This window comes from Schistocerca cancellata, chromosome 3 (genome assembly GCF_023864275.1).
Source record: "Schistocerca cancellata isolate TAMUIC-IGC-003103 chromosome 3, iqSchCanc2.1, whole genome shotgun sequence".
NCBI classification, from domain to species: domain Eukaryota; kingdom Metazoa; phylum Arthropoda; class Insecta; order Orthoptera; family Acrididae; genus Schistocerca; species Schistocerca cancellata.
In genome coordinates, this window is record NC_064628.1 from 621,868,348 (window position 1) to 621,881,199 (window position 12,852).

Below are 12,852 nucleotides of genomic sequence, written 5' to 3' on the forward strand. Positions count from 1 at the left end.
ATTCATGCACATAAGCTTCCCAGCCTCGAGAAAGTTTATTATATTTGAACTAAGAATATGTTCAAGGATTCTGCAGCAAATAGAGGTTAGGGATATTAGCCTGTTCTTTTACCTTTCCTGTATACTGGAGCCACCTGTACTTTTTTCCAGTCACTTGGGACTTTGCACTGGGTGAGAGATTCACAATAAATGCAAGCTAGGTAAGGGGCTAATATCGTGGAGCACTCTTTCCAAAATCGAAGTGTGATTCCATCCAAACCTGGTGATTTAGTTGCTTTCTAACCTTCAGTTGATTCTCTATGCCAGGTATGCTTATTACTATGTTGTCCATACAGGAGCCTGCCCAATGATCAAATGACAGTATGTTTGCACAGTTCTCCTGTGTGAACGATTTCGTGAATGTGAAATTTAAAACTTCAGCTTTCGTTTTACTATCTTCAACAACCACACCAGACCGGTCAACAAGGGACTGATTCTTTTGAATTAGTTCCTCAATTGCCCGGGCATTTTTGTGTGTGGTTGATGTCAATGGCCTTCCTTTCTGATTGGTGTCAATCAAGTCTGTGCAGCCTTGGTCAAATTGTTGGCATCATTTCACTACAGCTGGACACAACATTGCATTTAGTCCATATACCACCACAGTTTCATGGTCAATCTGTTTGCAGTTTAGATGTTTCGTTCTCATGAATTGTACTTCAACTTTGGAGCATATTTCTAGATGCTACTCTGTTTTGTTCCCACACTGTGATGTGTCTGTTATCCATACCACAGTAGGGCTGTATCTGCAGAAAAATTTGAACGTATACTCTCTTTTGACAGTGCACTACTTTTGTTGTGCATTGGGCTTAGCATGGGACTAGATATGTAACTTTCTTTTTGAAGTCTCCTCATACTTTGTTTGAAAAGCCGTCATTACAAGAAGAATTACTGTCAACAGTGACTTATAATTTTTTTCTCTCTCTAACAGTTAAGTTGGGAATGCTTCCTAAATAAATCTAATTTATAGGTTTTTGATGGTCCATTGTTTGTTCCAGTATTGTAGCTACCTTTACAGAGAAGTTATCGAATTTAGTCGCCAGTTAATTGAATTCATCATTATCTGTCTCACTGCTATCATAATCAGGTTGTTTAACATCATTTGCTTTGCCAAGTATATATGCTTCATGTCTAATAATACTTGAAATTTCCTTTGCTTTGTTTTTGGAGTTTTGAATTTTTGTGTAATGCTTTAGCTTTTGCTTTCTTGTATAACATGGTGAAGAAATGTGTAATATTGATTTTAATGCCCATTTAAGTCTTGATTAGAGCTAATTGTGTGTGTTAAATAAGACACTCTTTCTGACACGAGATAATTTGATCCCAAATGTTAACAATCTTTTCTTTTGTATTCCACTGTAACTGCCTCTGACCTGCTGTAAAGGTAAATTGAATTCATAGTGTTGTAAGAATATGTTTACACTAAGAATATGTTTAGGAAAGAATTACTTTTCTCATATACAGTATACTCTTTTAAACTTCTTCCCATTGTTCATTCTGTAGATTCTCTGAACAGTGTGACAGAGTTAACATTTATAATACTGTTAAACATTGCTCTTATTACTACAGTCACAGGATTCAGACTCTGAGAGACAAGGGGGAAAACGTACAGTTCATAGTTGATAAATCTATTTACCAGTAATAATATCCTTGGGACTCAATCCAAGCAGAATTAAAGCTTTTTTTTTTGTTTACAAGTGCCTGCCCTATATTAAAAGTCACACAAAGACAGCTGGATGTGTCTTTAATATACTCCAACGTATCATATTCTTGACTTTCTGTGCCAAGACTACTTGAGAAATGTGGACTCAGAACTGTATGTGTACGTATGCAGAGTTGCCACAAATTCTGGAAATAAGGGAATTTCAAACGTGTCAGGGAAACAGGGAAATAAAGGAAATTTGGAAAGAGAGAGAGAGAGAGAGAGAGAGAGAGAGAGAGAGAGAGAGAGAGAGCTGGAAAAGTCTCATTGGTCTCATTTCATCAACATGGTGCCTGTGACACATGAATAGCTGGTCACACAAATGGACTTCCACGACGGGCCAAAACCACAGGCCCATCATTTCCCACTAATGTGTAAGCTCTGGCCATCAGATCTAATCTCACCGATCTGCCTGCAGTCTGGGTCTGTTTGTGTGTGGAATCGTGCGGCAGATTTTCGTGGTTTATCCAAGGACCCAGGACTGCAGTGCTTCTTGGCTGGCCAGAGACCACGGGTAATGGATTTCAGAAATTGTGACTGTCTCCTCGCAATTAAATTGCACAGTGCAGCATTTTGTAGACATTTTATTTATTCTAGTACATTTTGGCACTTCAAAAATAATTTATATATTAGAAAGTATGGATGATAAGAACAAGAAAACTGTGGCAGTCGCTGGCGGTTTGTATACTATGTACTTACATATTTCTCAAAAGAAAAATCACACAATACATGTAAAATAAAAGACATAACACCGTGACTAATAACCGACAATGATGAACATAGTAGAACTAACATTTTATTGGTGGCCAGCCATAGTGTTGGGCTACACAACTCTTCCCTGCCTTTTACACTTCTTTCAAGAGACCTACTTTTTTCTAAGGTTGTTCCTGAAATTAGTGAAGGTATTTTAAATCTGTCTTGTGACTCCAAGGAAAAGTGTATTTTTGTGACAAATGTGTTTCGTTTTATTGAAATAAAATAACAACAGTGATCTTAATGGAACTCATATACCATTTGCCTTGCTTTCTCCACCTAAAAACAGTTCATTACAAAAGATGTTGATGTTAGTACTTAAGATTTTTGCTCACATGGGGGAGAAATCTACCATGGGGCCCCAGCCTTTGCAACATCTTTTCCCTTCCATGCTGCATGTCTATCCTCTTGCTGCTCTTCTGTTCTTTTCCCCCTCCCTTGGGGAACATGTCTGGGGTGTTTTTGGGAATGTTCTGCACTGTCAGTAGCTGACATAACAAAGGTCTCACCACTACTTTTTACTCCTTTTTCCTTTCTTTGTTCACTTTCTCCCATCCTTCCTCCACTTCACCGTTTGAGGTTCCTCTTTTTTCTTCTTCCTCCCTGTGCACTCCTGAAGGCAGCACCATGCATCTGACATGTAACAGGTGACTGGGTAACACGTAATTCCTAGCCCTGGGTTGACAGGTAAGTTTTGCACACCTCTGTCAGGTGTTCGGGCTTATGTAGAGGTTTATCTCACTAGGGGTAAGATAGATACAGCCTATAGGAAAATTAAAGAGACCTTTGGAGAAAAGAGAGCCACTTGTATGAATATCAAGAGCTCAGATGGAAACCCAGTACTAAGCAAAGAAGGGAAAGCAGAAAGGTGGAAGGAGTATATAGAGGGTCTATACAAGGGCGATGTACTTGAGGACAATATTATGGAAATGAAAGAGGATGTAGATGAAGATGAAATGGGAGATACGATACTGCGTGAAGAGTTTGACAGAGCACTGGAAGACCTGAGTCGAAACAAGGCCCTGGGAGTAGACAACATTCCATTAGAACTACTGATGGCCTTGGGAGAGCCAGTCCTGACAAAACTCTACTATCTGGTGAGCAAGATGTATGAGACCAGTGAAATACCGTAAGACTTCAAGAAGAATATAATAATTCCAATCCCAAAGAAAGTAGGTGTTGACAGATGTGAAAATTACCGAACTATCAGTTTAATAAGTCACAGCTGCAAAATACTAACGCGAATTCTTTAGAGACGAATGGAAAAACTAGTAGAAGCCGACCTCGGGGAAGATCAGTTTGGATTCCGCAGAAATGTTGGAACACGTGAGGCAATACTGACTCTACGACTTATCTTAGAAAATAGATTAAGGAAAGGCAAACCTACATTTCTAGTATTTGTAGACTTAGAGAAAGCTTTTGACAATCTTGACTGGAATACGCTCTTTCAAATTCTAAAGGTGGCAGGGGTAAAATACAGGGAGCGAAAGGCTATTTACAATTTGTACAGAAACCAGATGGCAGTTATAAGAGTCGAGGGGCATGAAAGGGAAGCAGCGGTTGGGAAGGGAGTGAGACAGGGTTGTAGCCTGTCCCTGATGTTATTCAATCTGTATATTGAGCAAGCAGTAAAGGAAACAAAAGAGTAATTCGGAGTAGGTATTAAAGTCCACAGAGAAGAAATAAAAACATTGAGGTTCGCCGATGACATTGTAATTCTGTCAGAGACAGCAAAGGACTTGGAAGAGCTGTTGAACGGAATGGACAGTGTCTTGAAAGGAGGATATAAGATGAACATCAACAAAAGCAAAACGAGGATAATGGAATGTAGTCGAATTAAGTCGGGTGATGCTGAGGGAATTAGATTAGGAAATGAGACACTTAAAGTAGTAAAGGAGTTTTGCTATTTGGGGAGCAAAATAACTGACGATGGTCGAAGTAGAGAGGATATAAAATGTAGACTGGCAATGGCAAGGAAAGCGTTTCTGAAGAAGAGAAATTTGTTAACATCGAGTTTAGATTTAAGTTCAGGAAGTCGTTTCTAAAAGTATTTGTGTGCAGTGTAACCATGTATGGAAGTGAAACATGGACGATAAATAGTTTGGACAAGAAGAGAATAGAAGCTTTCGAAATGTGGTGCTACAGAAGAATGCTGAAGGTTAGATGGGTACATTACATAACTAATGAGGAGGTATTGAATAGAATTGGGGAGAAGAGGAGTTTGTGGCACAACTTGACAAGAAGAAGGGACCAGTTGGCAGGACATGTTCTGAGGCATCAAGGGATCACAAATTTAGTATTGGAGGGCAGCGTGGAGGGTAAAAATCGTAGAGGGAGACCTAGAGATGAATACACTAAGCAGATTCAGAAGGATGTAGGTTGCAGTAAGTACGGGGAGATGAAGAAGCTTGTGCAGGATAGAGTACCATGGAGAGCTGCATCAAACCAGTCTCAGGGCTGAAGACAACAACAACAACAACAACAACAACAACAACAACAACAACAAACTTTTGGTGGTGCAATTGGTTTCTCCCACCATCTGTACACCTTGGGCCTGTTGCTCTTCTTTTCATTGAAAATCTGAAATTCCTGGATCTCACACTCAATAGGAAACTCTGTTCATCCTCCCACATGTCTTACCTGGCAGCCTGCTGTATGCAGTCCCTCAATGTCCTACGCATTCTCAATGGTACTTCCTGGGGTGCAGATCGAACCACCCTCCCCATTTTGTACTGGTCCCTTGTCTGTTCTAAACTAGACTATGGATGCTTTGTTTATGCCTCTACATGTCTGTACCTGTTATGCTGTCTCAATACTATCCACCATCGTGGCATCTGTTTGTCCACTGGCGCCATTTACACTAGCCCGGTTGAGAGTCTGTATGCAATAAGCTGCCGAACTACTGCCGTGACTGCCTCCTCAGCAGATATGCATGCCATTTGTCTGCCACGCATGGCCGTCCATCCTATGCCGTCTCCTTCCATGATTCCTTTGATCGCCAGTATAGGGTGTGTCCCTCTTCTCTGTTACCTCCTGTATTTAGCTTTCGGCTCTTGCTCTGGCAGATGGACTTCACGCTCCCTGCAACTTTCCTGGTGGGTGTGTACACTTCCCCACCTTGGCTTTGTGTGGCGACGTGTGTTCACCTTGGCCTTCATTCACTTCCTAAGGACCCTACACCAGCCTTGCTCCTTTGCCTATAGTTTCACAACCTTCACAGGGAATTTGCGATAGTAACTATGTGCACAGTGATCGTGGTGTTGGGTGTACCTTCATCGTTGGCACCGTCATGTTTTGGTATCGCTTCTGGCACACTGTTCAGTATTTATAGCTGAGCTCTTTACCCTATATCAGGCCACAGAGTACAGTCGGCGACACAGGCTTTTAACTGTGTCATCTGTTCAAACTCTCTCAGCACCCTTCAGAGCCTCTGTGGATTGTACACTGTCCATCTCTTAGTGCAATGGCTCCAGGAAAGCTTACACTTGCTCACTCTTGATGGAGCCACTGTGACGTTTACGTGGGTTCCTGGTCATGTCGGTCTGACAGGAAATGAGGCTACTGACGCTGCTGCCAAGGCTGCAGTCCTCGTACCTCAGCCCACTAGTTCTTACATTCACTCTGATGATCTCTGTATTGCCATCTGTTAAGAGGTGGTGTGACTTTGGCATCGCCACTGGTCCTCCCTTCATGGGAACAATCTCTGAGTTATTAAGCCTCTCTCAGTGGCTTGGATGATCACCTCTCGCCTCTCCCGCCATGAGGAGGTCATTTTAACTAGGTTGCGTATTGGGCACTGCCTTTTTAGCCATCGCCATTTGTTAAGTGCCTCTCCCCCACCACTTTGTGCACATTGTGCCCAGTGTTTAACTGTCTGCCATTTCCTGACGGAATGCCCTATTGCTGACCAGTAATGTTCCTGTTTGAGTTTGCCATCTGAGTTATTGGCCGTTTTTGGGAACGACGCGTGAGCTGTTGGCTCTATTTTACTTTTTATCCATTGTAGCAATGTGGCAAAGGCCATTTAATTTTTAGTTCTGGACCTTCATTTCGGTATTGCGTATTTTATAGACCTTTCTCCATGTCCCTGGCACATATGACCCTAGTTGTTTTTATGTCCTAAAACAAAACAAAACAGAACAGGGGAGAAATATGGAAGTCCTTACATTTCTTTGTCACTTATGACTTTACTTACCCTTGAGATCTCAAAATTTATCGGGTAAAAATGGTAAAACTTGTCAGGAAATCAGGGAAATATCAGGGAATTTCACTTGAGGAAACTTGAGGCAACCCTGGTATGTTAAGCAACATTTTCATTAACTCTAATGATTTGGATTAGAGCACACTGAAGGAGTGGAAATTTAAAAAGAAGTGTTAAGCAAAATGCCTTCATTCCACATAATTTTTATTCACTACATTGGATATTCTCTAATCAACTTTTGGTTGGTGGATGACAATATTTTATTGGTTTAAAGTGTAGGAGTATGTCTATACAGAACCATTAAGCACCATAGACTGAGGATGAGAGATGATCTTTAAACTACTTCAATAAGACCAAAATGATGATGTATGATTATTATACGGAAGATTAACAGTGATGATCTTAAATTCACATGCATTTTGCAACTGAAAACTAATGAACTGATGTACTCAGTTGAATGGTACATGCAAAAGTAAATAGCTAGTGTGTCTCAAACAGAAAGGCTGTAAACAACACACAGTTGTCATTTTAACCTTAAATGTTCAACCATCCAAATTGTGAGAATTTTTACTTTGAATGTGGAAAACAGAAGTTAAACAAATTGAATAATGAAATGTGACAGGAAGACAAATTGGTTAGAGAGAGATATGAAATGAGAATATCATAATGAGAGTTCTGAAACTGAAATTTACTTGACATGTTTTCAGGTGAGCTGACAGAATGTGAACTAACAACATTCTTTGCTTGAGTCCGTGTATGAGGGTTGCCCAGAAAGTAATGCACCACAATTTTTTTCTCAGCTGAAAACAATGGTACGAATGCAAAACATTACATATGTGTTATTTGAAGTCTCCTGAGTGAGTGTGCCAAGTTTCCGTCGCTCTCAAGAGGTAGTGTAGCTGCAGGGCAGTTTCAAGATGGCATCTACAGCTGACATACATTACAAGCAATGTGCCATCATTGAATTTTTCACTGCAGAGACAGAAACTCTGGGGAATATTCACAAACACTTGTGCAAAGTCTGTCGAGCATCTCCTGTCGACAGAAGTACAGTCAGTCGGTTGGCACAGAGGGTGAGGTCATCAGAAGGCAGTTCGGCAGAGCGCCATGATTTGCAGTGGTCGGGGAGACTATCCCCGGCTGAAGCACCTGACCAAGCCCCCTCAGACTTCCACTTGTTTGGGCTATTAAAGGATGCCATTCATGGAAGACGTTTTGAGTACGATGAGGAGATGAGTACAATGAGGAGCTGATTTACAAAATGAAGCACTCGCTCTGCCATCAGGACAAGGATTGTTACTGACAGGGCATACATGCCCTCATTTCGCACTGGAGGAAGGCCATAGAATGGGATGGAAATTATGTGGTAAAATAGGGTGTGTAGATAAAACATCTTTCCTGTGTGTAATTCTCATTATGTTCAGTGAAGAATTGTTGAAGAAAAAAATGCGGTGTATTACTTTCTGGGCAACCCTTGTTATAAGAAACGGCGTCAACAATAACCTACTGAAAGACAGATAAATGAAATAAGAAAACACAGGATATATTTGAAAAAATAAAGTTGAATATTGTAATCTATGGAGAAGTCTTGAAGGGTCCTTTTTCCAGCAGTACGTGAAAAGTGACTGCTTCTGCTATAGTGTCAGCTACATTTGTGACCTGCTCTCTTGTGTTGCTTTGGCACTGTAAATGGAGCAGTAAGTTGATTGTATTGCATTGGTATGAAGCCTGTTCTTATACTCTACCACTGTAGCTGTTGCTGCAATTTATTTTTTTCTATTATTGACAATGTCATTATTATGATGTCTGTATACATAGTATGTTTAGCGAACAGACATAAGTATAATATGTTAAATTATTTATAAACTTCATTGAAAATATTCTTAATTTGTCACTGATAAATGCTATAACAAGTTAAACAATGGAAAGTCCAGGATGGAATATCAAAAATATGGAAAGGATAGAGTGCTTCTCACCATATAAAGGAAGCATTGAATCACAGACAGGCACAATGAAAATAGAATGGTAAAACATTAAAAGTGTAGGAAATATACGGATGTGCATGGCCACTGTTTCCGGGTGCTAGAGCCCGATTCTAGTGCACTGAGATTATGGCCATGTTTGTGAGAGTTGTGAAGCTGTGTCAGTCTTCTATTGAAGAAGGACTTTGTCTGAAAGCATAAATATTGTAGCAGTCTTTTTCATTGTGCCTATCTGCAAGTCAGTGCTTCTGCAGTGTGTTAAATAGTAACCTAGCCTTTCAATATTGTTGCGATAACAAGTTGTTATCTTTACAACACAACTTTAAAACTGGTGTAAATGTTCCTTCACAATACTGACCATATGAAAATGAAGGTCAAACTCTTTCTAACAAGATCCCTTTTATTTTCTTTATGAAGTTTTTGGTACTGCCAACATCATTTGGCCATAAACAAAAACTCTGAACTGTACCCTGAAGTAGCTGCAAGGTTTTTAGTACCATAGAAGACTATTCAGGCCAAATCATAACTTCAAAGCCAATAATTCTGTCCCATTTTTGTGGATATTTATAAGACGTGCTGAGAAATATTAGCAATTTGTGAAGTATATACTTAGAAGAATGGTGAGTGTTTTATTTAATGTTTCTGATACTTTATATAACAATGGAAAAGAAAGGAAAAGGAGTGATAAAACCATATGGTGACACACAGCTAGTTTCTCTAGGATTACACCAAGAGGTCACAAAACTTATCATCTGTACTCAACAAATGTATCACTGTCAAAGATGTCAAATACCGTTACATGTGTTAAAAGGCTTATCACTTTGTAATCTAAGAATAGCAAAAGCACTTCACCTACACTAATATCAGGTGACAAATCCATCAGAAGCCCACCTTTTCCGTTGAACAGAAATGACTGTTGCCTGGTAGTAAATTTGTTCCACTGGATTTTGTCCAATGAATTACCAACAGAGTTCAGTTCTTCTACGTCTGCAGCAAGTTCTTCCAATATGTCATCAAGATCTTCACTTTCATATGATACCTCCATATCGGAGGTTGAAAGTAATTACAGGTAGTCATACATGACTTGGAAAACCTGGGTAATACAAAGAGATAAATGCATGAATGGCCAGCTAAGAGATAGCTGAACTATCTTGTCGCCGAACATGCCACCCAGCATGGTATGCTTGACTCCAATAACTACTTCACAGCATGTGCTATCTGAATTCTTCCAAATAAACTCTAGATTTTATGGTTTGTGCTTGTGGGAACTTTCCCTAGAACATAAACCTTCATTACCGTAACACCACTGTCACGCCCTGGCCTCAACCTTCAATAGTCTCTGTCACCACTTACCTATATCCCATTCCCTTCTTCCACTCCAGCCTCACACATGACTTCTACGCCCCCCCCCCCCCCCCAACCTGTTCTCTGTCATAGCCCTTTCCCCTTATCAGCCCTCCCCCACTCACTGTACTGTCTTCCGTTGCTGCACCTGGCAGGTCACCTTTGTATCCAGCAGAAGGTCCATGCAGGGTCCCACAAGCAGCACTACCACGGAACATTTAGACTGCAATCTAATGAGGGCAATTGATGGTTGCCTGTCAGGGCTAAAAATTGGTACAAAATATTTGTTTGTTTCGTGTATAATGCAGAGTGAAGTCACACTGCCCTTGATGTAATCACAAGATATGGTAATTGTGGAGACATGGCCACAATGTAGGTCTCTCAAGGTTAGCTGCTCTAAATGAACAACCATTCTTTTTCTCTAAGCAATATTACACATTGCTTTTTGGTTTACAGCAATGGTACTCCTTTACCATAGTGTAATGCTTATTTTTGTCAGTATATCGTTTTAATTTTTTTGGAAATGTAGTGTAAGGTTTATGTGCTGCATTTAGCAAATCATGATAGAGAAATGATATACCTAATGCAAAAATGTTTTTGTATTATCTCATGTTGTTGGAAATTGCCAGTGATAAAGAAACAGAATTGACAATGTTACATGTGTGTTCCCTTTTGTTGAATCTTGCTTTCTTTATCTTTTCTAATAATTACTGATTATGTCTCTGTGTAGTGGAAGATGAATCCAGAACATTTGCCTCTTGTGGAGGTAGTAATTGATCCATGTCTTGCAAAAGTCCTTCGCCCTCATCAAAGAACTGGCATAATATTTTTGTATGAATGTATGCTTGAAATGAGACAACCGAACTATTCTGGAGCAATATTGGCAGATGAGATGGGACTGGGGAAGACACTACAGTGTGTTACACTTGTTTGGTAAGTTTGGAAAAAGCATTCCAAATATGTTCTTAGCAGTATTTTGTATATGCTAGTATTGTACTGTCAGTTATTAGCATTGACCCCTTGGTGATGGGTTTTGAACTGCTGTAATTTATTGTTCCACTGTTTACTTCAAATGCACATTCTTAAAGTGATAATTAATGATTGTTGTATACATAATTATCTAAAAAGAATATTCCACTATTAATGTGATGTATTGTCTGATTTAAACTAGTTGCCATGTGATGTTTAAGCTCCAAAGTTGTGGCATTGTCGCATCAAGTTCATTCTACAGCCAGCTGCCACTGTGCTTCACTCTCCACACTGATAGAAAAACACTTTCAGGCCCCTGTCTCCTACAAAGATCAAGTGAAAAATATAATTCACATGCGATGTGGATCTCTCTAGTGTTTTTCAGCATGTCAAAACTGTGTTCTTAATTTTGATAAACGTTACACTGAAATTTTTTGAAACATTAAATTTTCCCATTCATAAACAGCTTCAGACTTATCATGTCATACTTCAAAAACTAATCCTCCCACAACAGTACTTTTTGTTTATTTATTTATTTATTTTCCCTGTTGATGACTAAAATGTCTTGCTCAGCAACATATCTTAAAATTCTCATACTGCACTATATTTCCTATATATATATGCTTCTGAAAGTGGCATATTTATGCAGTCGTGTCAATATTTAACTCATAACAAGTATGAAGTTTAAAGTCTTTATCTCCTACAAAAATAATGTAAAAATTCTGAAATTTACACATCGTATCACTATTAGTGGTATCTTCAAGCACATCAAAAATCTTTTCTTAATTTTAGTTAGGGCCAGTGTTACATTGGTTATTGATATGAAAGAAATTCTCACGTCTGGAAAAGTTTCCTTCTTATAATTTTGTATCTAGAAAACTGTTACATGTGTGAAATAACATCTTGATGTCTACACAAAATGAAATATATTTAAAATGCAGTCTAACGTACCTTAAGGAGATAACGGTAGGTGGCTGAACAGTATTCCTTAGTCTTGCAGCAGGAAAGAGAAATTGGTCGATCTCAAGTCACAAACACAAGGTTTAATGGAAGTAAGATGTTCATTAAAGTATGCAATATACTACATACTAATTAGACAGTTGGAAAACACTACTTAATTCAGAGTCAGAGTCAGTGTAACTATCAGTGTTACTGCACGTAGTAGCAGATATTGTGAAGTCTTAGACACACTGCTGTAGTGCACCTTCATTGTTCCATGCTTTCTGTATCATTACTTTCACATGAGTCATTGCCTTTTGCAATTCGTCTCATCTCATTTTTTTAACTGCCTCCTTCAGAAGCCGTTCGTCTTTGGTCAACCTAAATTTTTTATTTTCTGCAGCAATCTGATGATTACCCTGAGTCCAAATCAGTTCTGTTGCATTGAAGTTGCAATGGTTGGGAGGCAATCTGAGAACTTAATGCCTGTATTTTTTTGCTGTTTAATCTATAATGTAAACTGGCTTCTTTGGCTTGTGTTGTGACACAAGTTCTAATAACTGTGTCCTTGTTAAATTACTGTCAAAGTTTCTCTAGCCAGTAAACACTCTTGTTTTTCTTTGTTGCCTTTGCGGACATCTTATCTTGTATAACCAAATGACATGAAGTGTTATCCATAACAATTTTTGATGTTTTTGTTAAGTTTTGAAGCAAAGTGTCTTCAAACCATATCATAACAAGGACAATCTACTACCCTGAAGTAAGTCCAGTGTTGCAAGGATAGTGTGTAGCATTTTGAGTGTTGGACACTCGTTCCTTCAATAATATCCATAGATCTGATGATGAATTTCATCTTTCTGAAAAGAGCTGACATTTGTGACCCTCTTCTAGTGGCACCTCTTCTTCCCAGGTGTCTCCAGTTTACA

At 39.2% G+C, this 12,852-nt stretch overlaps 1 protein-coding gene across 1 annotated transcript in view; it reads left to right on the forward strand.

Annotated features, from left to right (window-relative positions):
- The window catches only part of LOC126176466 (DNA repair and recombination protein RAD54B-like), a 359,746-nt gene that overhangs the window by 133,339 nt on the left and 213,555 nt on the right, over positions 1-12,852 (forward strand). The window contains exon 6 of the mRNA XM_049923623.1: positions 10,749-10,951. Within this exon, the coding sequence (XP_049779580.1) occupies positions 10,749-10,951 (203 nt within the window). The remainder of the gene's footprint in view (positions 1-10,748; positions 10,952-12,852) is intronic.